At 35.5% G+C, this 27,111-nt stretch overlaps 1 protein-coding gene and 1 long non-coding RNA gene across 2 annotated transcripts; one reads left to right on the plus strand and one right to left on the minus strand.

Annotated features, from left to right (window-relative positions):
- Window positions 1-11,799: 11,799 nt before the first annotated feature.
- Window positions 11,800-14,108, plus strand: LOC125268236. Its single transcript, XR_007184845.1, has 3 exons — window positions 11,800-12,103; window positions 12,203-12,276; window positions 13,259-14,108. It is a non-coding gene; the product is annotated as an uncharacterized LOC125268236 (long non-coding RNA).
- Window positions 14,109-16,867: 2,759 nt separating this feature from the next.
- LOC125269118 (carcinoembryonic antigen-related cell adhesion molecule 1-like) lies at window positions 16,868-26,336 on the minus strand. The gene is made up of 5 exons (XM_048191881.1): window positions 25,324-26,336; window positions 22,617-22,952; window positions 21,020-21,343; window positions 20,522-20,661; window positions 16,868-20,133 (listed from the first exon to the last, which is right to left on the minus strand). Exons 1-5 carry the CDS (start codon window positions 25,373-25,375, stop codon window positions 20,122-20,124), a joined length of 864 nt encoding a protein of 287 aa, XP_048047838.1. The 5' UTR covers window positions 25,376-26,336; the 3' UTR covers window positions 16,868-20,121.
- Window positions 26,337-27,111: the final 775 nt, after the last annotated feature.

Consider the following 27,111-nt stretch of genomic DNA (forward strand, 5'->3'; position numbering starts at 1 on the left):
GACACAATTTTAATTTTGGGGTAAATTAACCCTTTAAGTAAACTTGACTTAATGACAGGGAACAGATAAGTTCCTAGTTCTGAGTATGTGAATTTATAGTGTACATACTTTAAATTTACTTTAAAGTAGCCTATTTTTCAAGCATAAAAAATACTTAAATAAAAACATGGTATACCTAGAGTAAAGAAAAAGTACAATTATATTTGCAGTATAAACCTACTAAACTAGTAGTTTGCTGAGTGTATACTTCAGTGTACTTTCATAAACTAAAAAAATGTGCAACAAGTCAATTTGACTTGATGTATAGTTGTAGTAAAAAAAAAATGTCAATGTGTACTCAAAGTTTACTACTGTAATAATGTACTTTTATAAACTAAAAAGTGCAAATTTATAGTAGTATTGAAATAGTACATTTTGTATACTACTAATATTAGTATACTTGCTACAGTATGTTCTAAAAAAATGCAGGGTAAAATATGGACAAACCCATATGTTGGGTTAAACATTTAATAAAAAACAACAACTACAACTCAATTGTCCTCATTTGATGCAATTGTATATTTAATATACTTCACCTTTATGTAAGTATACTTATAAAATGAACTGAAAGTCTACTTATGTTTTGCAAAGGAAGCTCAGGTGAAAAAGAGAAGGAAAAATCAGAGGAAAGTATCTTCTTTTGTCTCACATCACCTGCTGGTGGGTGTTGTAACTACACACACTGACAGCAATAAGCATTTTTCATTATTAAAGGGTTAATTCACCCAAAAATAAAAATTCTGAAATTTATTAGTCACCCTCATGCAGTTTTGCACCTGTAAGACCTTCGATAATCTTCGGAACACAAATTAAGATATTTGAGTTGAAATCCGATGGCTCAGTGAGGCCTCCATAGGGAGCAATGACATTTCCTCTCTCAATATCCATAAAGGTACTAAAAACACATTTAATCCAGTTCATGTGAGTACATTGGTTCAATATTAATATGATAAAGTGATGAGAATATTTTTGGTGCGGCAAAAAATAAAAATAAATAAAAAATAACAACTTATTTAGTGATGGCCGATTTCAAAACACTGCTTCAGGAAGCATCGGAGCACAGATGAATCAGTGTGTCGAATCTGCTGTTTGGAGCGCCAAAGTCACGTGATTTCAGCCGTTGGCAGTTTGACACGCGATCCGAATCATGATTCGATACACTGATTCATTTGTGCTCTGATGCTTCATGAAGCAGTGTTTTGAAATCGGCCATCACTAAATAAGTCGTTATTTTGTTTTTTTGGCACACCAAAAATATTCTCATTAAAACCATATAAAAACAAATGAAAATATAAATGTATATATTATATATATATATATATATATATATATATATATATAAAAAATAGAGAGAGAGAGAGAAAGAGAGAGAGAGAAAAATTCAATAAAAATGTTGCAGGTCCTGGTGACAAAGAGAAGTTGTTGTTGGTAGGTCCTGTTACGCAAAGATAAAAGCATGGATTTCATGAGATGACTCCAATGAAAAGCTTTACAACTACTTTAACTCTTGAACACTTGAACTCACTTCGCTTGGAGAGGAATAAAGTCAGATGAGTACTATTACAACCTGCTTGGCCTCTTTTTAATCCCCATAAATCATAAGCAGTGTCTCTGAACAAGCCGTTTGCAGGTTCCTGGCAGTGACATCACATTAGAAACAGACCCCGCCCACAAATGTTGACAGACAGCGAATTGTACACAGTCCACCATTGCGGCACTGACGAGAATGTCTCCCAAGAGTTTTAGGTGTTATGTAGCTGGATGGATTAATCCACATAGCTCTCTCCATTTACTCCTGAAATCTGAGCCACTAAAGACAAGGTGGATTCATTTTGTTTTCAAAGAAAATGCTCCCTCAACTCTACCGAAATTAATTTATGTCTGTGTAAATCATTTAACACTGGATTGCTTTGTGAACGAATGTCAATACAAAGGGAAAATACAATACAAAAGGATAGATTAGTGCAAACTGTTCATGATCCAGCTTACAGCCTCCAGAGTGATATTGGATACGGCAGTAATGAAGGTGAGAGCACTTTATTACAATTCATCAGAGTTTATTTACGGATTTAAAGTTTACCACCCGAAAAGGCATAAGGTCTTGATATATTTGTTTACTGTTAGTTGTAACAAGTGTTTCTGTGTACTTCGCTATGTGTGTTGATGATAATGCAAGGGAAAGAGAAAGAGAGAGTTTATGGATAATATTTTAATGCACACTTGCACTGTGTTTTAAGCTCTTACAGTGATTATCTAGAGTGAAAATGGACGCTTCATCTTTTGTGTGAAGTACAATAAACGTTATAACACTCATTGGTAAACAGGCTTGTAATAATATAGTGGATAAAAACAAGAAGACAATACAAGTTATAACTGTAATTGAACTAAACTATACCTGTTCTATCTCCATGCAGCATATTCGCAGTTTCTGACATTATAGTTCGTCCTGACTGAATCCTGACACCAGAGAATGAGCTCTTGAAGCTCCGCCTTCTTAGGCCGAGCACAGCAGCTCATTTGCATTTAAAGGGCCCACACTGAAATGGCGTGTTTTTGCTCAACTCCAAAAAGTGGCAATTTTAACATGTATATAAAAAATTATCTGTGGGGTATTTTGAGCTAAAACTTCACATACACACTCTGGGGACATCAGAGACTTATTTTACATCTTGTAAAAAGGGGCGTAATAGGTCCCCTTTAACATGGTAGCAGAGAAAGGTTTGCTAAAACAAAGTTACTGGGTTGTCCTTTTTCACGTTTTCTGGGTTGGTAAATGCACCGGGGACCCAATTATAGCACTTAAACATGGAAAAAGATCAGATTTTCAAGATATGTCCCCTTTAAAATGCATATTGAGTTACTGAAACAATCTTTATCATAGAATATACTCTTTTGTTCACATTAAGTTGACAGTTTGAACATTCTTGTTTATATTTATTTATTTTCACAAAAATTATCCATTGTTGCTTTCACTCAAAGAGACTTTTAGTTCGGCTACAAAGCTGGGAATACACGGTATTCAGACTCACATCAGACACTTTTAACATTATATAGAGCACATAAACAGTACCTGAGATTAGCATTGCCATACTTTGTGTTGTTGTTCCAGCCGCGACATCTAATGTCTCACCAACTAACCACTAGGCTACATCCTGTTTGTACAACAAATTCGTCAACCCAGTGGTGAACAATTGAAATTTCAAAACATTTTGAAACACTTATGACTTAATGAAGCCTCGTTTACTGAAATCATGTGGCTTTGGCAGTTTGATTAACGCTCCGAACCACTGATTCAAAACAAAAGGACGGAGTCGCGGTATCAAACTTCCGCCCAGACGACTGCATGATCATTTATGTATTTTAAATAGGCTATATATATTAAAAACAATTTTAAAATTCTACCTATAAAATAATAGGCTATTCTGTTTCTAGAGCAATACAATTTTTGAAACAGCAAATTCAGTAGATAAACTCAATATAATATGCCACTAGAAACAACTTGTCAGAAACGGTCCTGCCATTATAAATAAAGTTAAACTAACGTTACAGGAGATTGATTGCTATAATTAGAGTAGGCTATCATTAGTTTTCTCCTGCTAGTTATTATTTTATACCCATACAAATAATTAGTAGTGATAACAACTACCTTAAATGACCAAAACCATCTTTTGGAAAATTTTATTTTAAGCATAATTTATTTTCATTTTCCCGTTCATTTGTATTGAGAGGGCGGGGTTTATGACCTGTACTGCATCCAGCCACCAGGGGGCGATCAAAGAGCCCGCAGCTTCACTTTTCAGGACGTATGAGGCACACCTGGTTCTGAAGATGAACAGGTCTTACAGGTGTGGAATGACATGAGGGTGAATAATGTATGACAGAATTTTCATTTTTGGGTGAATTAACCCTTTAAGAGTCTAGTTTAACCGCTGTTTAGTGAAGGCGTTAAGTGTGAGAATCATTAAAAGCAGGACAGGAAGAAGCCCCTTCACCTAGAAAATAAAGGCACGTGCACTGACTACACACTTTTCATCTCTGAAAATAACCAACCACTGCAGGTTTCAGTTTGACTCAGAAAGGCTGTGAGATGGCAGACAGTTTTACCTTTTTCAGATGTTTCACACTGAATAAAATGTTTCACATGATTGCTCTGTTCTGTTTGTGCTCGTGGCGTCTGATCGGTAAGTTGTAAATATATGTTGTTGTTTTGTTTTCGTTTTTTTGTTTGCTTAATATCAGTAATATTCACAGATGATAAAAGTCATGGAAAATAATGGAAATTGTCTGGGGAAAATTTAGCACATTATCTTGATAAATGATAAATGTTGATTTGACTTATGATTCATAGATTTCATTTGAATTGATGGAATTCAAAAGCAATTCTTGCAAATTCATAATAATTCAGTATAATTTTTAGATTTAAATAAATTTAAATAAAATATATATAAAATAAAAATAAATAAAAATAAATTAATACATTCTCTAATGTGTTTTGAGCTAGAAAAAAGGACTGCACTGTTACTGCACCACAAGGCCACGTGGCTGCACTTTTATTTTACAGTCCTGTTCCCCATGTACTCAATATAGTCATTACTATAATTGGGTAATGTCTAATTACTAACCATGAACCAACCTCTAAACCTAACCTTAACCCATACAAGTTACCTTATACTGACCAATACTTTTTTTTAGGTAATTTCACCGTAAGTACACATACTGAAAATAACGCGCAACCCTCCCCATTAAATGGGCATCATAAACACTTTGACTCGATGTAAACAGATGTTTACCTATAGGCCACAGAACAAAATAACTGAATTAAAATAAACAAAAGACCCAGGTCAAATGTTTATATGCATTTGTTTCTTTGATTCTTATACATTCTGCTGTTAGCAGGATGATCAAAAGCTACAGACATTCACTGATGCTCAAGGCAACACATAAGAGTAAGAGCTTTTTGAACAGGCTGATTGGTGGAAACTTATTTTGTTTCAAGTTCTTATTTTTAGTATTGCCCTTTAGAAGCTACATAAGACACTTACATGTTTCAAGACAAGAAAGATTTACCCTGATCATCCTGTGCAAAAGTTTCCACGCCCTGACCCTCAAAGCATCATGTTGCCTTCTTGAGCATCAGCGAATGTTCGCACCTTCTGTGAGAGCTATATATCATAGTTTTCCTCGGGTTAAAAAGATAATTCAATGTTGGGATGGGTTTAAAAATGCAGGTGATTTTGGAAAATCAAAGGATGTTTTGGACCTTGAGGATTCTGAAGAAAATGCGCAAAAAGACACGTCATTATTGAGTTCTCTTTCGCGCTTGAACAAACAACTACATTTGACAAAATACCAGTTTTGTCAAATGTCCTCATGAGAGCAGTCTTAAAAGAGTTAAATAGCGTCTTAAATGAACTTTAAAAGTTGACTAATAATCCAGTTGCTGTGATGTCTGTCATTGATGTTAATCAAAGAACAAAGGTAACAGAAAATTGTAGCTTTAAATTAGGATTAATCTATATTTCATTTATAATTTATGCAGTGAAGTAACTTTATTCAATTTCTGTATATTTCTACCTGTTAGAAAAAAGGAAGGTCATAGGTAAATATGACATTTATTATAATGGGTTTATGTGAAGATTTTTCTACATTCATTTGTAGAATAACTGTGAAAGTATTACAATATAAAAATATTAAAAACGCCAATGTTTTAATCGTGATGAATTAGTTTTTTTTTTTTAAATCGATTGAATTTTTGATGAACATATCAATTCATGAAAACAATGAGTGCATGTACGTAGTTATGCTGATAAAATATTTTAGAGCTAAGTATATAAGCAAAACAATTCTATAATTATACACTATTTTTCATTTTATTTATTTCCATGATTTTTCATGGCCTGGAAATCCATCCATCCTCCACACCACAAGATGCTCACAATTTTAAAAGTCCTGTGAGTCTATCAATGGCTTGAGCTTGACCTGTGCAATATAATCATTTTAATGATGCATTGTGATGTGAATGATTCTGCTTTGATGCATAAAAACAAAATAATTGGTTGTTAAAAAATTTAATTAAGTATGTAGGCTAAATAAAGAACCCTCATTATATATTAAGTTGCGTAGGCCCATGTCTATCGGAAACAAAGCATGTGGGTCTGATATTTCAGCTTCGGTTTTGTTCTTTTTTTTTTTTAATAACATGCATGAATGTGAAAAAGTGTGGGACCTGCTTGATCTTAAACAGAGTTATTAAATGAAATAAACCATGAAAAAGATCTCACTCGTGAGATCACTCACACAGAGAAAGATGCCTCTCAACTGCTTCTCTTCCAGTAACCAGTTCTTAAAAGTAGTAGAGTAGATTTTAATATGAACATTAATAGGTTTGTATTAGGTTCTATAATAGTTTTTTTTCTTTTTCTCCAAATAAATTTTTATGACTATAAAAAACTTTTTGGGCAATGAAAAGTGGATCTTCAAAGAACTATAGATACCAATAATCTAAAATACAAACATAATCTGTTATGTCTTAAAGGGTTAGTTCACCCAAAAATGAAAATTCTGTAATTTATTAGTCGCCCTCATGCCGTTTCACACCCGTAAGACCTTCATTAATCTTCGGAACACAAATTAAGATATTTTAGTTGAAATCCGATGGCTCCGTGAGGCCTCCATAACCAGCAATGACATTTCCTCTCTCAAGATCCATAAAGGTACTAAAAACACATCTAAATCAGTTCATGTGAGTACAGTGGTTCAGTTATTGTAAAGTGACGAGACTATTTTTGGTATGCCAAAAAAACTAAATAACGACTTATTTAGTGATGGCCGATTTCAAAACACTGCTTCAGAAAGCATCGGATCATAAGTGAATCAGTGTATTGAGTCATGATTCGGATCGTGTGTCAAACTGCCAACGGCTGAAATCACGTGACTTTGGAGGAAAAAAGAAACTACATACAATTATATTTATTTTTACATTATCAATGTAATTAAAGTTCTATTTATTAAAACCAAGTCAATCTCATCAAGTTAGTGTTTTAAGTTTTTTTTTTTTGACATTTATTCCAAAACAATAACTAGAGGCAGTAACAATTTAACCCTGTATGTAGTGTTAATTTCGTCAGACGAGACGAGACGAAATATGTTCGTCAACGACCTTTTTTTTCATGACTAAGACGAGACGATGACAAGACTGCACCACTGTCCAAAAACGCTGACTAAGACTAAATTAACATGCATTATTGTTGATGAAAAAAGACGAGACGAAAATGTTTTGGTAAGGTGTTGTTCCGTCCTCTGCGCGATGTCAACTCAAACAAAGACATTTCAAGTTTTTCAACTTCGAATCTCTTGTCGTCAGTTTCAAGTGATGTAAAATATGAGCGGGAGTTTACACAGGGTGATTATTTTGACTTTGTTTTGTATTTGAGCTGCGCGTCTTGGAGGCGAGGGACGCTTCTCAAACGCACCGCGGCGCAGCTGGTGTAAACACAAGCATTGACTAGAGTGCCCGTGTATCAGCTCCGGTAGCCGCGTCGCAGCCGTAACGAGCCGCACACGCGTGCAGTGTAAACAAGGCTTTACAGGTCTCATACGCCTGTGGCTGCAACACGAAACTGCTGAACACACAACACCCAAAGCGAACACGAGTGACGAGCGACGACGACATGCTAGCTTTTGAATTGTGTTGGTTAAAATAAAATACTCTTTAGAACAGGTTAATCATTTGTGAATGTGTTTCCTAAATCAGAAATTGAAAACCAGACACGTTTAACATTTGCATTCAACAAAAATCTTTCAACAAGTGTATTTTGTCAGGTAATTATGACATTTAACCAATGTTTGAGATATGTGAAACACTTTTTTTACTGAAATGTTTATCAGTAATAATCTCAGTAATAATGTGTTATTTAAAAAAAAAAAGACTAGCCTACAATTTTTTGACTAAAACTAGACTAAAATTAAAAGACTTTTAGTCGACTAAAACTTGACTAAGATACCTTGAGTTTTCTTTTGACTAAAACTAGACTAAAATGACGAGACGTTTAGTCGACTAAAACTTGACTAACAAAAAAAGATATGTGAATGACTAAATATGACTAAAACTAACAAGGACATTTGGCACAAGACTAAGACTAAGACTAAATTAAAAATAGGTGACGAAATTAACACTACCTGTATGGTATGCAATAATATCAATAAGGAAAAAAATATTTGTGGTGTTTATTTCCTGCTTAAAATTGGACTTTATAACAATATCAATAAACATTCTAATTCATTTTTATTTATTTTTAAAAGTTCATAAAACAATCTAAAATAGACTGTGTTACCTTGAGGCAACACCGTACCATAGAGGGTTAAACAAAGTATTTTATTCCGGATCATCAGTCATGCTCGGTGTACACTGTCATAGACACAAATTCAATCATAGTGTGATGGAGACATTGCCTCCTCTCACGTAACTTTCCCCCATTCATTCTCTATTACCCCCCACAAAACCCACCGCGTGCTAGGAGGTCTAATTGATTTTCAGGATGGGAGGCAGGAGAGACGTGACTCCTGCTGTAGCTTTACCTGCGGGTGTTGTTGTTGGACAGTGTTCCTTTAGAAAAATGAGTGACTTGTACACTTCTATTGTTGCATTCTGTAATATTTGCGTCGTTTTATTTTTGTAATATGGATTATTTTCTCATCCTAATTTTTTGAGGAGGCACTGCCTCCCTTGCCTCCTCGGAGGAAACGCCCCTGATCTAAACATCCCATATTTAAGAATATGAAGGTGTTGAAAGTGCAGGTGAATTCACATTTTCATTTTGTTACTGACTTTGTTGCATTATACATTAATTGTGCTCTAAATAGCAGATAACTTTAAAACACCGTTAAATGATTAGTTCACTTTCAAATTAAAATTTGCTGAAAATTTACTCACCCCCATGTCATCCAAGATGTTCTTGTCTTTCTTTCTTCAGTCGAAAAGAAATTAAGGTTTTTGATGAAAACATTCCAGGATTTTTCTCCAAATAGTGGACTTCAATGGCCTCCAAACGGTTGAAGGTCAAAATTACAGTTTCAGTGCAGCTTCAAAACGTTCTACATGATCCCAGATGAGGAATAATGGTCTAGAGAAACCATCACTCATCTTCTAAAAAAAAAAAAAAAAATTGTATACATTTTAACCATAAATGCTCATCTTGAACTTGCTCTCTTCTTCTTCTCTATTAGAATTCAGGCAGTGTAGACACTGCTAAGTGTATTACTGCCCTCCACAGGTCAAAGTTTGAACTAAATTGTCATATACAATATGCTGGTGCAAGTATAACAATTAGTTCAAACTTTGACCTGTGGAGGGCAGTAATACACTTAGTAGTGTCTACACTTTCAGAATTCTAACAGAGAAGAAGAAGAAGAGAGCTAGTTCAAGATGAGCATTTATGTATTTTTTTTTTTTTGTTTTGTTTTTTTTAGAAAATGAGTGATGGTTTCATTAGATAAGACCCTTATTCCTTGTCTGGTATCATTTAAAGCCCTTTGAAGCTGCAATGAAACTGTAATTTTGACCTTCAACCGTCTGGAGGCCATTGAAGTCCATTATAAGGAGAATAAACCTGGAATGTTTTCATCAAAAACCTTAATTTCTTTTGACTGAAGAGAGAAGGACATGGACATCTTGGATTACATGGGGGTGAGTAAATTATCAGTAAAATTTAATTTGAAAGTGAACTTATCCTTTAATAACATGTTCATACGTCTCACCTTTCTTTTGCTTTTGCGTTTCTGTGGAAGTTCTGAATGGTTTTCCGTTATCTTTAGTTACAAACTACAGATGATTTCAGGTTTTGTAAACCTTCAGAAGTCTCAGTCTGTGTAAAATTTGTCTGTTCATCAGGTGTGTTTGGTGATTCAGTGTCAGTGATGGAGGAAGATTCTGTTACTTTATACACTGATCTTACTGAAATACATGAAGATGACGACATACTGTGGAAACATGGAGCTGAAAACTCTATCATAGCTAAAATGAAGAAACGGAAGCAAAACTTTTTCACATACAGTGATGTTCCTGATGGGAGATTCAGAGACAGACTTAAGCTGGACGATCAAACTGGATCTCTGACCATCACAAACACCAGAACTGAACATGCTGGAGATTATCAACTAGAGATAAGTGGAGCGAAAAAATCATCAAAGACATTCAGTGTTTCTGTCTATGGTGAGTAGAGACAAAGTCCCTTTAAGACAAGTCATTTCCATCTTTGAAACGCCTCTCGGGCATCCTGGGCATCATGCAATCTCTTTGAATGGGGAAACATCAAATTCTCCAAAACTGTTCGCCAACCTTACGATTAAATTTCACATTTGAAATCACCAATGAAATCTAACAACAACTGGCTCATAAAATTAGTTTCTAAACTCTCGAATCATGACAAAAAAAAAACTGTATTTTTAAAGCTGGATCAAGCTAATGCGCACGCGCAGACCTAAATGCGCGTCTCTTTGGAGGCGTGAGTCTGAGACCTTATTTACCAGAGAAACAAGCGTGCCGCCATCTTTATAAAATTGTCTTTGAACTTCCGTTTTGCGGTAGCTCTGTACATTTCTATGGCATCGCTGTCAAAGAATAATTAGTTGGTTAAGTGGATTTACTTGTTGTAGAGTTAATGAAAGTTATCATGAGCATTGTTATGTTTAAAGCAGATGTCTTAACAAATGTCAGTAGATCGAGAAGATTTTAAAACGAGCAGTTCATTCATAAATGTAATATCGCTCTGGAAATACAAACCGGAAGTCAAAAGACAACGAGCGCAACGCTGAAAAGGGGCGGGGCGACATAAGGTCTATCCGCTTGTTAAGTCGTGACGTAAGGAACGCCGTTTCCGGGTCCAAGCCTCGACTCGTTTCACTTGAGAATGCCATCGACAGCCGTTTATGAGCGCTATTTATTCATATTAAACATCAATCATTTTAAAAAGTTAAACATTTTAAATACTTACAGTCTACACAACAGTCTCCGTGCTCACAGCCTCACAGATATTAATATTTTAACGATTTATAAAAGATGAATCATTGTCTGGCCATCTGGAATTTTTGTATAAAGGTTATAATTATATATATATTTTTTGTAGTATTACACCACATCGTGTATGTATATTAGCACCATTTGTTGTTTTCTTGTGGTATGAGATAGAGCGTTAGGACCCGGAAGCGCTGCCGCGTGACGTCAGACTTAACAACCGAATAGAAACCGGTGATTCTAACGGCCGCTGAAGTGACGCGATGACTTTACCAGTCGGCGATTGGCTCTTATTTAGAAGGCGGGACTTATTCCGCCATATTGCGCGTTACACTTTCTCCCATTCAAAATAATACGAGAGACACGTCTTGTGTTATTCTATAGTCTTTGGTAGAGATCATCTGTCCAAACGTTCACATATTCTTTTTTTGTTTGTTTTGGTTTTGTTTTTTTGGTTTAAACATTCTGTCCTTTGAAATGATAGAAACAATCGCTGACCGTCAATACTCACTCAACTGAAAAAAAAAGATTGTTTAGATTTTAAAATATTTCTCTTTATTCTCTGATGTTTTTCAGCTCGTCTGCCTGTTCCTGTCATCAGCAGTAACTCTTCACAATGTTCTTCATCATCATCATCATCAAATTGTTCATTGGTGTGTTCAGCTGTGAATGTGAGTCATGTGACTCTCTCCTGGTACAAAGGAAACAGTTTATTGTCCAGCATCAGTGTGTCTGATCTCAGCATCAGTCTCTCTCTACCTCTGGAGGTGGAATATCAGGATAAAAACACCTACAGCTGTGTGCTGAACAATCCCATCAGCAACCAGACTCAACATCTGGACATCACTCACCTCTGTCACACATGTGCAGGTACAGCAGAGCTGATATATGTGATTATTTACACATTCACTTACATTAATGACTGTCTCTCTTTTACTCCAGTCTCAGTGTCTCTGATAGTGTTGATCTCTGTTGCTGCTGCTGCTGCTGGATTTCTGTTGATTATATTTGCAGTCGGAATCTGGTGCATCTGCAGGAAACGTAAAAAAGCAGGTCAGGAGATCATCATATGTTGAAATATTTATGCTTTATAATGCACAAATATCAATATAAGAATGAAAACTGTTGTTTTAACATATATGTGTTATATAGATGTTAATGCAGACCAGACCCATGAGAAAGACAAAACTGATTCAGCATTGTGTAAACCAACAAAACGAAAGAAGGTAAGATCATTTATGACTGTGTTGCGTTCAGTTAGTGTGACTGAAGTTTGCAGCATCAGATGGTCAGTGAACAGACGTGGCAATCCACATGTTGATGATGACCTGACACATGACATATTGACAAATGTCGAAAGGCTTTTCTTTTTTTTAAAGGTCTTCACTTCAGAAGGCCTTTATTCACCCCTTAGCTGTATGGATTACTTTTATGATAGATGCAATTTTTTGGGCTTCAAAATCTCAAGCCCCATTCATTACCATTATAAAGCTGGGAAGAGCCAGGATATTTTGATGAAAGATACTCATATCTTCTTGAATGGCCTGATAGGAAGTAAATCATGGGATAGTTTTTATTTTTGGATGAACTGACACTTTAAAGTTCACCTAAAATGAAAATTGTGTCATCATTTACTCATCCTCAAACCTGAGTTTCTTTCTTCTGAAGAACACAAAAGAAGATATTTTGAAGAATGTTGATAACTAGACAGTTTCTGGTCCCCACTGACTTCCATAGTATTTTTTCATATGAATAAGATTCTCATAGATCAGCAGCAGTTCTAGCTACACTAGCTACAAGTGGCTGATTGTCAGTGACGAAGTGACTGTACATCATTCATTTGAATGAGATGACATTCGCTGATATGGGACAGTGATCATTGACAATGCATCATGTGATCAGCCTAATGCAAATGATCAGTTCATTACTGTGGAAGGATATAAAATATACAGGCTATCCTCCAGATAAAAATAGATACATCAACTAGACGACAGTGATCATTAAATAATACATGAGCTACAATCAATTAAAATGTTCAAATCTTAAAAATTATGACCTGCAAAGACATTATTTTATAGAAACTTTAATGGTCTTGTAAAGCATGCATATTAACTCTGAGTGAATTTGAAGTTAAATTATATTATTAAAATTTTTAAAAAAATGTCTTTAAACCATTTCTCTCAATTGACTGTATATTTTTCCTTGCAGAAATCAAAGGAGCCCGTGTATGGAAATTTCAAATCAAAACGGTGATCAGATTCAACATCTCTGCCATCTTCCTGATTGTTTTTTTCCTCTCTTTCTTTAATGTTTTTTTTTTCTTTTGCAACTCTCATAAGTTGATATTGTTGTATCTGAAATTGTGTTGCTCTGTATTCATTTAATTTAGTGATTCACAAGTGGCGTAGCATCCAGAAACTCAACTAAATGTTTTATCTTAACACGCATAGAAATTTATTAACTTTATTGAAAATGTATTTATCCCACCCTTCCCGTTTAAAAAGAAAACTGAATAGCAATATAGTTGCTCAGTTTGTCACACGTTCTGCTGGATATTTTGGCAAAATAAGCACAACCACATCATCGCCCTCTAGTGCCCAAAGCAGAAAATCGCATCTCTCTATTTTTTCTACTTTTACTCGACACAGTGCGCTATAAATAGATGCTGCAGTTCACACAGAGGAAGAACTGAAGAACCAATATAACGGAGGTCGGCAACCCGCGGCTCTAGAGCCGCGTGCGGCTCTTTAGCGCCCCCCTAGTGGCTCCCTGGACCTTTTTCAAAAATGTATGAAAATGGAAAAATATTTTTTGTTTTCATATGGTTTCTGTAGGACAAACATGACACATTTTTAACGTTTTCCAATGCTGTAAAAATGTGTATAATATTAAATTTCAACATTTCTGTCAATGAAGATTTGCGTCATAGCCTGCAACACACGTTTCAGCCATAGACTGTAAAAGGTTTCAGCCTCAGCGCGGCAACGTCACTTTCCCGCCGAAAGCGCGCTCCCTCTGGACTGAGTGGCAAAAGAACCTGCTGCGTGACTGGATTTAATAGGGGAAACTGTGAAAACGCGAGTAAAACAAACGATTACACTAAAGGTTGGACTCGAAAGTATTTCTTACAACTTGTCAAATAAACCTAATCCATTGACATACAGCCAGGAGTCGTGTTTCCTGACATTAATATGTGCCTGATTTCCGCGCCGGGGAAATACATAAAGCAAATCTGCCTGTGAATATTTTATATAACTACAATATAGGTAGGTTTAAATCCGCGTAATCACTTATAATATAAGGAGCGTGTATCAAACTGCCACAGTCACGTGATTTCAGTACTGGTCAGAAATTCCAATGGTCCGCCGCTAGGGGGCGATGATCACTGTGAACCAACGAACTTGTATGATTTTTACCTGATCTCAGATCAGTTTATATACATTTGCAAACATTAAATAACACATTTGTATAATAAAAAGGAAATGGTGTAGTTAAAAGTCTCTTATTGGACTGATTAGCTCCATAAAACAAACAAAACAAGCCTGGAAATTTAGCCTATTAAAATAGGCATATCACAAATTATAAAGACACGTCATATTTAATGATGAAGTGTATTCATCATATTTTAGATGACTTATTGTCTTTAATAGACTAGACCTTCAAAAACATTTCTAATGGGTTTGTAAAAGCTGTTTTTGTGCATGTTTGAATTTAGTTTTCGTTGCTTTTACACTGTTCTGCCCAGCAGGAGTCACCAGCGTGTGCGATTCGAACCAGTGAATCATATCACGAAGCAGTTGATTCAGTTATGCGTGTAACTGCATAGCCATTGGTTGAAACTGGAGAACTTTTTGAACCAATGACAGCGTGGCGGAGTGCTGTGTGGAATGAGAGTCTGAAATGTGAGTAACTTAAAAGGTGTAGTAGCCCGTCCAGTTCACACTGCCGGGACGCAAATACAACAAATAAGACAGGGAACAAGTTAAGCTAAAACAGCTTGCCATATGTCTAGACATTATTGTTAATGAGAAGATTTGCAGGTGTGCAGAACTCAGTACTAGGAAAAAAAAAAAAAAAAAAAAAAAAAAAATGGGATTCTGACTTAATTAAATTCCTCTGATTGGTCATTGCATTTAAGAGCTCAACAAACATGTCTGTGGTTGGCTGTATTACAGATGCAAAAACATGTTGTAAATACAAACATACATTGTCCAGAGTGCTGTCACAAACACAAATATGCACATTTACTGACACATTTGTATTATAAAAAGTAAGAGCTGCATTTACAATCTCTTATTCGTCTAATTACCAAACTCTCCATAAAACGATCAACAAGCCAGACAAACAGCAAAAACAAACAGTCGCCCAACGATCATCACACAATACATCAGAGGACTGAACAGTGAAAGTAGTGCACCAGTGTTAAAAACCATATATAGGCTAACTCAGTTATTCAATATTACCTTATTTATTAATAAAAAAAAAAAAGAAAAACAATAGTTTTGAACTATATTTCTCATAACAATTCAGAAGAGAAAATATTGTTGTTTTTTCACTTATAAAGTTAAGACAAAAGAAAATGTCTAAAAACATTCTGCTCAGAGTGCAAAAAACACAATATTTGTTTAATTAAAATAGCTTATTACAAAAAGCCCCCACAGTGAAGACTAGTCATGACCACATATTGAACTCAGTACTAGGAAAAGAAAAAAAAAAAAAAAAAAATGGGATTCTGACTTAATTAAATTCCTCTGATTGGTCATTGCATTTAAGAGCTCAACAAACATGTCTATGGTTGGCTATATTACAGATGCAAAAACATGTTGTAAATACAAACATACATTGTCCAGAGTGCTGTCACAAACACAAATATGCACATTTACTGACACATTTGTATTATAAAAAGTAAGAGCTGCATTTACAATCTCTTATTCGTCTAATTACCAAACTCTCCATAAAACGATCAACAAGCCATAAAATTTAATAAAATATTACATATTGAGACACTTAATATTTAATGGTATTAGACGATTAGTTTATTGCATTTAATAGATTACAATGTGTTTGCAAAAGGTGTTTTTTAAGTAGGTTCAGGCTGAGTTTACGCTGCATTTACACAATTCTGACCAGCAGGAGTCACCAGCGTGCGGCGTTTCGAGACAGTGAATCACTTTGCGAAGCAATTGGTTCGATTGATTCAAAGTTCGAAAAGCTTCGTTTCTCTCATCACTATATCAACAGCTGGCCAACTGTCTGGGATAGGAGAGAATGAGCCCACGTGGAGAGGACAAACCTGCTAGCTGTGCCTCTTTGGCTGCTTTTATTGTTGGGCTTCTTCCTGCAGGTCAAGAGCCAATGGAGTGCTAGTTGATAGCCAGCCAATGGGGGAGGACAGGTGTATGCAAATAACAGCTGTCAGAGCAGCAGCAGAGAAGAAGAGAACAAAAGAGATGGAGAAAGACAAACAGCAAAAACAAACAGTCGCCCAACGATCACCACACAATACATCAGAGGACTGAACAGTGAAAGTAGTGCACCAGTGTTAAAAACCATATATAGGCTAACTCAGTTATTCAATATTACCTTATTAAAAAAAAAAAAAAAAAAAAAAAAAAAAAAAAAACAATAGTTTTGAACTATATTTCTCATAATTCAGAAGAGAAAATATTGTTGTTGTTTTTTCACTTATAAAGTTAAGACAAAAGAAAATGTCTAAAAACATTCTGCTCAGAGTGCAAAAAACACAATATTTGTTTAATTAAAATAGCTTATTACAAAAAGCCCCCACAGTGAAGACTAGTCATGACCACATATTGATTTTTTTTTTTTTTTTTTTTTTTTTAATCTTTAGCACAGGATTTTAGCATTTAGCTTTGACAATTAAATAACTTTTCTTAAAACACTTAGGCCCAATCCCAATTCTACCCCTTACCCCTTCCCCTTCCCCTTTGTCTCGCGCGTTCACGTGAAGGGGTAGGGGTGTCCCAATTCTCATTTGGTTGGAGGGGAAGGGGTAGGGGGAAGGGCCAGGTAGCCCTTCAAACGAAGATTTTTCGGGACCACACTTCAGACGAAGGGGTATGAGAAATTTCCAACATGGCCGACCGAGCGAGCAGAGAGACCCATAAATGTAAGTATTTTCTTACGGTAAACAGTATTTTAGTAATAAATAATCACTTGTTTTATGTTGCCTTTAATCTTGTGTTCATGTATACGGTTATGTTCTCCGAAAAAAGATTTGTTAAAATCGCTATGAAAAAAGTTTGCTAATGTTTTTTACTTTATGATAGTTCCACAACATTTTTTTTTATATTTTATTGAAACCCGCGTTGATTTGACAACATAAATTCAAATCCGGTGGCAGCTAATTGTCTTCTTTGCCGCATGCCTGATTAATGTATTGTTTTGTTGTGGTTACGTCCATAAATACGTGTATGTTACATGATATAAACAAAAAGTGCATTCAGTTTGCGTGCTTATTCATCAGTATTGTATGTAGGGACTCCGGAGGAAACACGCAGGCTCATACGTTTTCGTGCAGAAAACGAGCAGCGTTTCTTGAAATCGAAATACACAGCAAAACAACTTTGGGAGTGAGTCTGTTAAACGTTTATGTTGCTTGTGCCTGATTACTGTGAGATATGTGCACTAATAGTAAAATAGCTGTCGCCCAAGCAACAGAGATCACTACAGCTATCGATGGCATCTTAGAAGTGTGTGATAAACATCGGTGCATCTATGACGTAGGAGCTAGCGACGACTTATAACGGTCTAGTAGTGGTGTCCCATTTATTAGGGGAATATTTTCAACCCTACCCCTTGACACTCTGTTTCAAGGGGCAAGGGGAAGGGGTATAAAATAGAATTGGGATTGGGCCTTACTTGACTTAAATAAACTTCACGTCACACCTCTTGAGGCCATTTACATATTTACAGTGAGCACCACATGAAATACATATCCAAAAATGGGAACAAGGAAAACCACAAGTCTAGAGCATTATTTATATATTTATATTATATATATATATATATATATATATATATATATATATATATATATATATATATATATATCACAGACACTGGGTAAACTCACTGGAGTAGAACAACTTGGAAGTCTTGGGAACAAACATGGAAAGTCCTTAGTACAAACACAAACAGACAGTGAACTGAGGTGAGTGGAGTGCTTAAGTAGAGCTGTGGTGATGAGAGGATGACTTGCAGGTGTGGGTGATGATTGCTGAGTGGTAGAGTGAGTGCAGGTGTGGGCCAGGGAGGATCATGGGAAATGGAGTCCAAAGCAGACGGGAACTGTGACAGTAACATTCCTCTATCAGGTAATTTTCAAGTTTAACGCAGTGTAACACATATATTACATGCATAATAATATAAACGCTCAGCAAAGTGTTTCACCAACTTTAAAATAAATCATTGACTTTCCACGCTTATTAAGTCTGGTTTTGGTTCCAGTATGGCTGGTGGAAAGTGTTTTCTGATGAAGGTGGATGACTAATTGTTAGTGTGTAAACTATAATATTGATACAGTCTTCTCCAGTAATAGCAGTAAAAGCACCTACAGCATCAGTAGAGCAGACTGTCCTTGTGTTGAGGAGTAAAATCTTGCTCATAATGCCTGTCTTGTTGAGGTAATTATGGAAAAGCAATCAGTTCTATCCGTTATAAGAGAATGTAAACAGACGGGACAAAATAACTGATATGTCAAACTAGATCAGCATTATAGTGCAAATGACAAGAAAAAGACACTAGGTGCGTTTACATGGAGTATTGTAATGGGTTTAAAAGTCCAATCTGAATGAAAATGCTCCATATAAACACCACAATCGGAATAAAAATGCCCAAACCGAATGATAAACCTTTCTATAAATCAAACAAGTCTGCCATGTAAGCGTGTTAAACCGATTACTTTGCATCTACGCCATCACGTCAAGCGGTCAGAGGTCGTCAGAATGCACAATGGCAGCAGCAAAATTAAACTGGAGTAAAACTGAAACAACACATTTATTAAATACACTGAAGGAACTAAGTGAATCATCACTACGGACCTTCATCCACACGCTTCTGCTTTATGGAGGATGGAGGGGTAGTGTTGAGATGCTACTTGAGTCTTTTCCTCATATCCAGCAGTAATATGCTACAAATGTCATGCTGTTGCTTGATTAAGAGCAACACATTACATAAAAATAGCGTGCATAAGAAATAACGGACCTCCATGTTGACATGAATACACGGCGGCAAACAGGATATAGACTAATGTGTGCAGTCATTCCGATTGAAAGTGCATGTAAACACCATATCGGATTAGATAACACCTCATGTAAACACTCCACCGAATCTTTCATTTGGAATGACTTTATTCGGAATAAAAAAAAGTGCAAAGTAAGCGTGGCTAATGTCTCACGGTTCCTGTACCTCTACACACTCAAAGACATCAATCACTCGCAGCTATTGCTGGTAACGTGTTTTGTTTCTTAAATTTTTGCATATACCGTTTAATGCTTAGGGCCAACAGGGAAAATCAGTGTGGGAACGCTCTAATCCTATGAAAGCACGAATGGGAGTGTAAAGTTTTGCGGATGATTTACTGACTATGCGCACATTAAAGAGCACAGATGGAGCAGATCATTTCCATAATAACCAACACAATCTATCAAGAGCAGTGCAAATTAGTGTCTGCTGTAAGACATGCTTTAAATAATGGCACAAATATCAGTAAATTGACAAGCACAAACCTTAGTAAATGGTGTTGCGTGATTCATTTACTCTTCTCCCATAAATTTAGCGTCTGAACGGGGGAACTTAAATGCATATGTAATAAGGTCAGGTGCAAAGAAATTTGTGTCCACTCTTTTTCAGCAACATTTTTTCACTGCGTGTCTTCAGTAAATCCTGACAGTAGATTTTTTAATGACGAGAGGGTTTGCGGTGGCACAAGCTGTTAGTAAATCTGGCACTAAATATTTAAATTTTTTATTTAATGTTTCTTTAAAAGTCATATTTTTAGTCACATTCCCATCTGCCTCAAAGGAATGTAATTTGGATCAGGTGGCAAGTTACTTATTCTCCTGCAAAAAAACACAAAAGGTAAAAGTAATGAGGAGGATTGATGTCTCAGTCACACAAACGCACAAATAATACAGACTTGGAATTTTTTTTCCAGTTGTTTGTACAGAGGTTTTCTTTCCCTAAATATTCAACACAGTGTCTTAAACTTAAACATCTTTTGTTCCAAACCTGAAGTACTGTGATTTCAGTATCACATCAAAAATGCTTACTGATGTACTTTTTATTAAGACACTTGAAAAATAAAGGACAAAAATAGATGACTATTTATAATGTACATTTACACCACAATATATTGTAATAAACATGTATTCATACCTCTGTTATTTTAAAGGTTTTTGTGCAGAGTAAATGTCATATATCAAGTTAAATCAGCTGTATAATACTTACATTCTGTTGAACTGCTGTATGACTCTTGCGGTGACTCTTGCGAATCACACCAGCAGTTACAGCTACAACCAGCAGAACAACAACAACAGCAACAACTATTCCTGCTACAACACCTGAAGACAGACCTGAACCTGGAACAGCTGAAGACAGACAGTCATTATTACTAGAGAGTGAATGATTATACATCCAATATTTACCAATATCTCTGACTGATATATATATATATATATATTTTTTTACTTTGATCATCAGTTGTATGATAATGATTTAACTGATACATCCAGTTGTTTTTTTAGGCACAGCAGCTAAAACAGCATCAGCATTGTGAGATCAACACAGAATATTAGCAGGAAAACTATGCATTTTTCATGTTAATAACATTAGTCTAAAGTCAAAGCTTCTTCTTTTTAAAAATAAATAAATAAACAAACAGTCTACAACACGACACTTATGTGTTGGTTTAAAATTTCTCATTGGCTGACGTAATTCTGTACTCACCAGTGACAGTAACATTGACTCTCTTTACTCTGCTGATGCTGAATCTGCTGTTGTTGATGATGATCTTCAGTTTATATTCTCCAGAGTCTGTGTTTCTGGTGTTTGTGATGGTCAGAGATCCAGTCTGATTGTCCAGCTTCAGTCTGTCTCTGAATCTGTCATCACACTGAACATCTGTACAGATCTTACTCTGATCTCCAGTGATTTCAGCGATGGAAATCTCAATAAAATATGTCATCTCATCATTTGGCTTTCTTATTACTCCAGAATCTAAAGTGACAGATTCTCCCTCCTTAATTTCATATAGTTCAGCAGCAGGAACATCTGAAACACAAACCAACAGATGCTAATAAACTACAAAAAATGAAAGAACTGAAGATGAAAACCTTTTCTTGACTTTCAATCTGAAAAGAAACAGTTATGCATGATTTGTTCTTACAAACATATTTTACATATTTATTTTATATTATATTAATTTAAACCGATAATAATAGAAGCTGATCAGAGATCGCATGATTAGCCGCTCCTTCAGAGCTCAACTGCAGATATATAGAGAGGATTCAGGAGCAGAGCTCAGCACTGAACAAAAACTCTGGATATGTGTGATATGGTGTGAGTGATATGGGATTCTAACCTGATATATGAGTGATAACTGGATTCTAACCTGAATAGCCTACAGTACCTCTGGCTACTGCATTCAAGAGATCAGCAGACATGACTGTGATTGGCTACATGTGTTCAATTTGTTCAATGTTTTGAATTTTTTAACAAAATTATTTGTAATCAAACATCAGTTGTTGAAGACCCTTGTTGTGAAGTGAGATAATCTGAACTTGAAAAACAAGTTTGTAAAGATTATCTGTAAACAGTAGCCTATAAAAATCAAGAAACACATTTAAAATGTATTTAAAACATAAACTATATTGTCAAAAGTATTGGGACACCCCTCCAAATCATTGAATTCAGGTGTTCAAATCGCTTCTAGACTGCTTCTACAAACATTTGTGAAAGAATGGGTTGCTCTCAGGAGCTCAGTGAATTCAAGCGTGGTACCGTGATAGGTTTCCACCTGTGCAATAAGTCCATTCGTGAAATTTCCTCACTACTAAATATTCCATGGTCAACTGTTAGTGATATCATAACAAAGTGGAAGCAATTGGGAACAACAGTAACTCAGTCACGAAAAGGTAGGCCATGTAAAATCACAGAGCAGGGTGCACAGTGTGCAGAAGTCACCAACTTTCTGCAGAGTCAATAGCGTCAGACCTCCAAACTTCATGTGGCCTTCAGATTAGCTCAAGATCAGTGTGTAGAGAGCTTCATGGAATGGGTTTCCATGGCCGAGCAGCTGCATCCAAGCCTTACATCACCAAGTGCAATGCAAAGCGTCAGATGCAGTGGTGTAAAGCACACCGTCACTGGACTCTAGAGCAGTGGAGACGTGTTCTCTGGAGAGACGAATCACACTTCTCTGTCTGGCAACCTGATGGACAAGTCTGGGTTTGGCGGTCATTAAATTTCATATGCACGTAAAGGTAGGCGTCCCAAAACTTTTGGCAATATAGTGTATATAAACTGCATTTAAACATTCACTCACCACTGACAGTAACATTGAAGGCCTTGTCGCTGCTGCTGCTGATGATGATGATCTTCAGTTCATAAAGTCCAGAGTCTGTGGTTGTGATGTTCATGATGGTCAGAGATCCAGTCTGATGATCCAGCTTCAGTCTGTCTCTGAATCTCTCAGTTCCTTTATTACACTGAACATCTGTACAGATCTTACTGAGATCTCCCCTGATTTGAGCGATGCGAGTGTCATTAATATACCATTTAATCTCTTCTTGTTGGTTTGTTTGAACACCAGTGTTCAGAGTGACTGAATCTCCCTCAATCACAGACACTGACACTTTATCTGTACCAACACCAGACATTCCTGAAGAAGAAACACAAGTCAAATAAAAATATACAACATTGCTGTGAATTTTTTACATATAAAGATTTTGAGTAAAGAAATTTGCCTGAATTCAAAACACTTGCAAACAAACAGCAGAAGTGTTATGTGTGTAATACTGCTATTCCTCCATTGTCCAGTTGTTGTAATATTGTAATATTGTTGGGTTCTTTAAAGTGGTCATGAATCGAGAAATCAACTTTTCCTTGAGCTTATCATATATAAGAGGTCATCGTATTATAAGAATATCCTGTAAGTTTTGGAACTGAATTTTTTTTTGTTAGCCAAATAAAAGCTTGTATTGACATCAGGCCAGCAAACAACCAACCTAACAAGCCTACTTCATCATTGCAACGTTAGCAATGCCCACTGGCATGTTAGTGAGATGAGGAGAGAAGAACAATACAACATGACAAAAATAACTTTCAAAGGATCCTGCGAGGAATATGATTATTTAATTTTCAACAATGTGAATGTCTCAGTTGAGCTTTGTTTATTTCTATTCGATACATTTCCTTTGCAAACATACTTTTACGATATGGATTCAACAGTAAGTAAGTACTTGTAAAAACTAACATTAAATAAGTAAAGAGTCAAACTGCACAACTAAAGCAAACACTGACTTTGGTGACATCAAACCAAACTATTATTTTCAACAAATCATCAATATCTAAACCTCTTGTAATTCTCAATAGTGGCACAGTATGGTGCAGTTCCACACAGAAAGTCAATGTCAGCGTTCGGATGTAAACACGGAAGCGCTGATGTACGTTCACTGCATCAACTGCATCAGTCTGGCAGAAGAAATTGTTGAATAAAGTCGTTATTTTTGTTTTGTTTTTATGCACAAAAAGTATTATCATCACTTCATAACATGAAGGTTGAACCACTGTAGTCACATTGACTATTTTAACAATGTCTTTGCTACTTTTTTGTACCTTGAATGTGGTAATTCCATTGCTTTCTATGGGAGATAAAAAAAATTATAATTAAAAAAAAACCCTCTTGGATTCCATAAAAAAATATTTTAATTTGTGTTCTGAAGATGAATGAAGGGCTAATGGGTGTTGAACAACATGAGAGTGAGCAATTTTGGGGTGAACTAACCCTTTAAGTATTTGCTTTTGACCATTTAAATGCAGAGTTTTGTGCAGTGTGTTTGTTTGTCATTCTTACAATCACAATTGCAGAGATGGATTTATGTTTACAAACATAGCTCTGCTTATAACTGGCGGTGAAAAGATGACAAGATGCACTATGTGTTGACTGTCACGCTGGCTGCTCAAGCAGAGCTGAAGCAACATGAGCTCATTGTGCTTTTACACTGGTAGTGTTTGTCACATGCAACCGTTCAGACTGTTAATAATGTCGCCAGTTTTACCATATCAGTTTGAGTAGATTCACATTTTCATAATGTAACCAAGACGATCGACTGGAACCAACTTTACTTGAACAGAATGTTTTGAAGGGAAAAGTGTATATGTGTGTGAAGAGAACATGGCCAGTGTTGGTGAAAGTTACTTTTAAAAGTAATACATTACAATATACTGCGTTACTCCCTAAATTACAGATTGCAATATTGTGTTACTTAGTTACTTTTTATGAAAAGTAATGCATTACATTACTTTTGTGTTACTTTTTCTCACCTGGGCTGGGTTTGCTTATTTGTTTTTTAATAACAAAAAATATCTATTTATGGCAAAAAAATTTGGCCCTTTCACACCAAAAGTGAAATGAATAAGACTGAAGCAAATGCATATTTACAGTAGAGGGTGCAGCTCAAACAAACCTTTCAGCTGTGCTGCTGTTCTTATAGAAGAATAGGATATATGAGAAGGAAGTTCAACACTCTTATTTCTAAATCTAATCTAAAGTAATTTTTGCTTATTTAGTATGGTTTAGTTAGATCATTGAAGGTTGGCAAATACAATAGTTAATAAAATAAGATTAAATGCATAAAGTATATTGTGTAATTTAATATAGTTAATTATTACAGGTTTGTGTAAAACTTTATTCATTTCGAGGAATACTTAATGTTTTGTGCAAGTGAAATGAGTAAATGCATGTTTACATATGAGGATCATCCACTGTGTCCATTTTCAGGTGTCTGGGACTGTCATGGCAGTGTATTTCCCTGTGATGCGACCATGTTCCCCTCTCACACACACAGATGCAAAATATAACTCCAGTTTTTATCTTTAACAGGTGTTAATCCTATGACCTTGCTAGGCGTTATCCTCTTACATAATCAGACGCTCACAGAAATTGTTTGTAAAAATATTGTAACAAATTGTAACATTTTTGTAAATGTTACAATTTGTTACAATTTGATTGTAACAAATAAAGGTCTTACCTTTGTCAAGTAAAATCAAGATCACTGCAAGCAAATTAAAGAGAAGCTTCATTTTCACCACATTCTGCCTTCAGAAAATAAAAGCGGGTAGAGTTACAATCCACCTGGCTCAAGGCAGCTCAACGAAGAGGCCACACGCAAATTAAAGCAACCCAAAAGTAGAATTTTATTAATGAAATACATAAATGAATTTAGCAAACAACAAGAAAAATAGGACAAAAACTCCTGGTGTTGGAGAAGCCTCAAGTCTCAAGTGACAAAGAGTCTTTTTTATCAGTCTATTCATCACAACAGGATCTGCTGCTTGACTCCACCCTGAATATGCAAATAATTGAACAGGACTGTAACATTAGATACAGGCTCTAAGAACACGTTTGGAAAAACAGCAGCAGAAACAATATTCAATTTCATCCTACCCTTTGGATAATTTTGCACTGAAATATGATCATGAGTTTCCAAAATATGGTGATAAATGGGTTTATTGACCTAGTTTATATATCACCTACATATATCACCTTACATGTCTGCCCAATGAAATGATGGGCTGAAGTGGGTGTAGCCTTTTGTTTGGGATGATGGAGCAGTCATTTTAGAAAGCTGCATTGGACACAGTGCCACAAATTGGTAACATAAATAGCACTATTTAACATGTTTAAAATGAAATATCTTTAAATAAAAAATATATGCATATGCATCAATATGTAAAGAAGTATGTTTGATTCTAAAAAAATATTTCAAAACACGTGCTTTAGTGATTCGGAGTGTTATCAAACTGCCAAAGTCACATGATTTCAGTAAACTAGGCTTCATAACGTCATAACTGTTACGAAACCATGTACGAAACCAAATTTCAATGGTTCACCGGTAGAGGACGATGATAAAGTAAACCCATGAATCATGCAGATTCACTGAGAACTATTGAACAAGTGTCTATGAGCTTTACCCTATGAGTTTACCTGATCTCTGATCAGTTTTCTACATTTGTAGATGTTTTAATTAGACATTAGAATAATTTAAATGATTAATGGTAGTTATTTATCTCTTATTGGTCTGTTTAGCTTTAGCCATGGAACAAACAAAACAAGCCCTGAAAATTGATAAATGAACACATATTATACAGACACCCTATATTTAATCATATTAGATTAGTTAATTGCATTTGATAGATTTTACTTTCAATAAAACATTTGCAATAGATTTGTAAAAGGTGTTTTTATACATGTTTGGCCTGAGTTTTATTGCGTTTACACTGTTCTGACCACAAGGGGTCACCGTAGAGACAGGCACATTTGCTTCAGCTGCTTCAGTGTTTAGCGAGGCCTCGATCTGGAGGGATGCTGGGAAATGTAGTGCGGAGAGAGTGACTGAGCTGGTGACTGAGTGTGATTGTGAACTTAAATGTGCTTTTAATATACTATCTCTGTATTTAAAAAATATATTTAGATATCACTTATAGTACATTTGAACCCATAGTGTACTACAAGTGGTAACTAAATATATTTTTTTAAATACAAAGATAGTATTTAATTCCCACTTAATAAGTTTAATACATTTTAGATACAGCTGTTTTGATTAGAATGATTTATTTGCTTTATTTGCTTTCAATTTCTCAAATGCAATTTGTCATTCATTTGCGCAATTACAAATGAATGTACTGTACTATTTTCAAACTTTTTGTTGTTGCTCGTGAGCTACTTAGAAGAAGATTGGAGATCTTCACACAATCTTGGATCCATGGACAAATAACATTCCCATCTTATATGGTGATGACAGCATTTGTAATTTCAA

The sequence above is a fragment of the Megalobrama amblycephala genome, linkage group LG5, assembly GCF_018812025.1.
Source record: "Megalobrama amblycephala isolate DHTTF-2021 linkage group LG5, ASM1881202v1, whole genome shotgun sequence".
Classification (NCBI taxonomy): Eukaryota; Metazoa; Chordata; class Actinopteri; order Cypriniformes; family Xenocyprididae; genus Megalobrama; species Megalobrama amblycephala.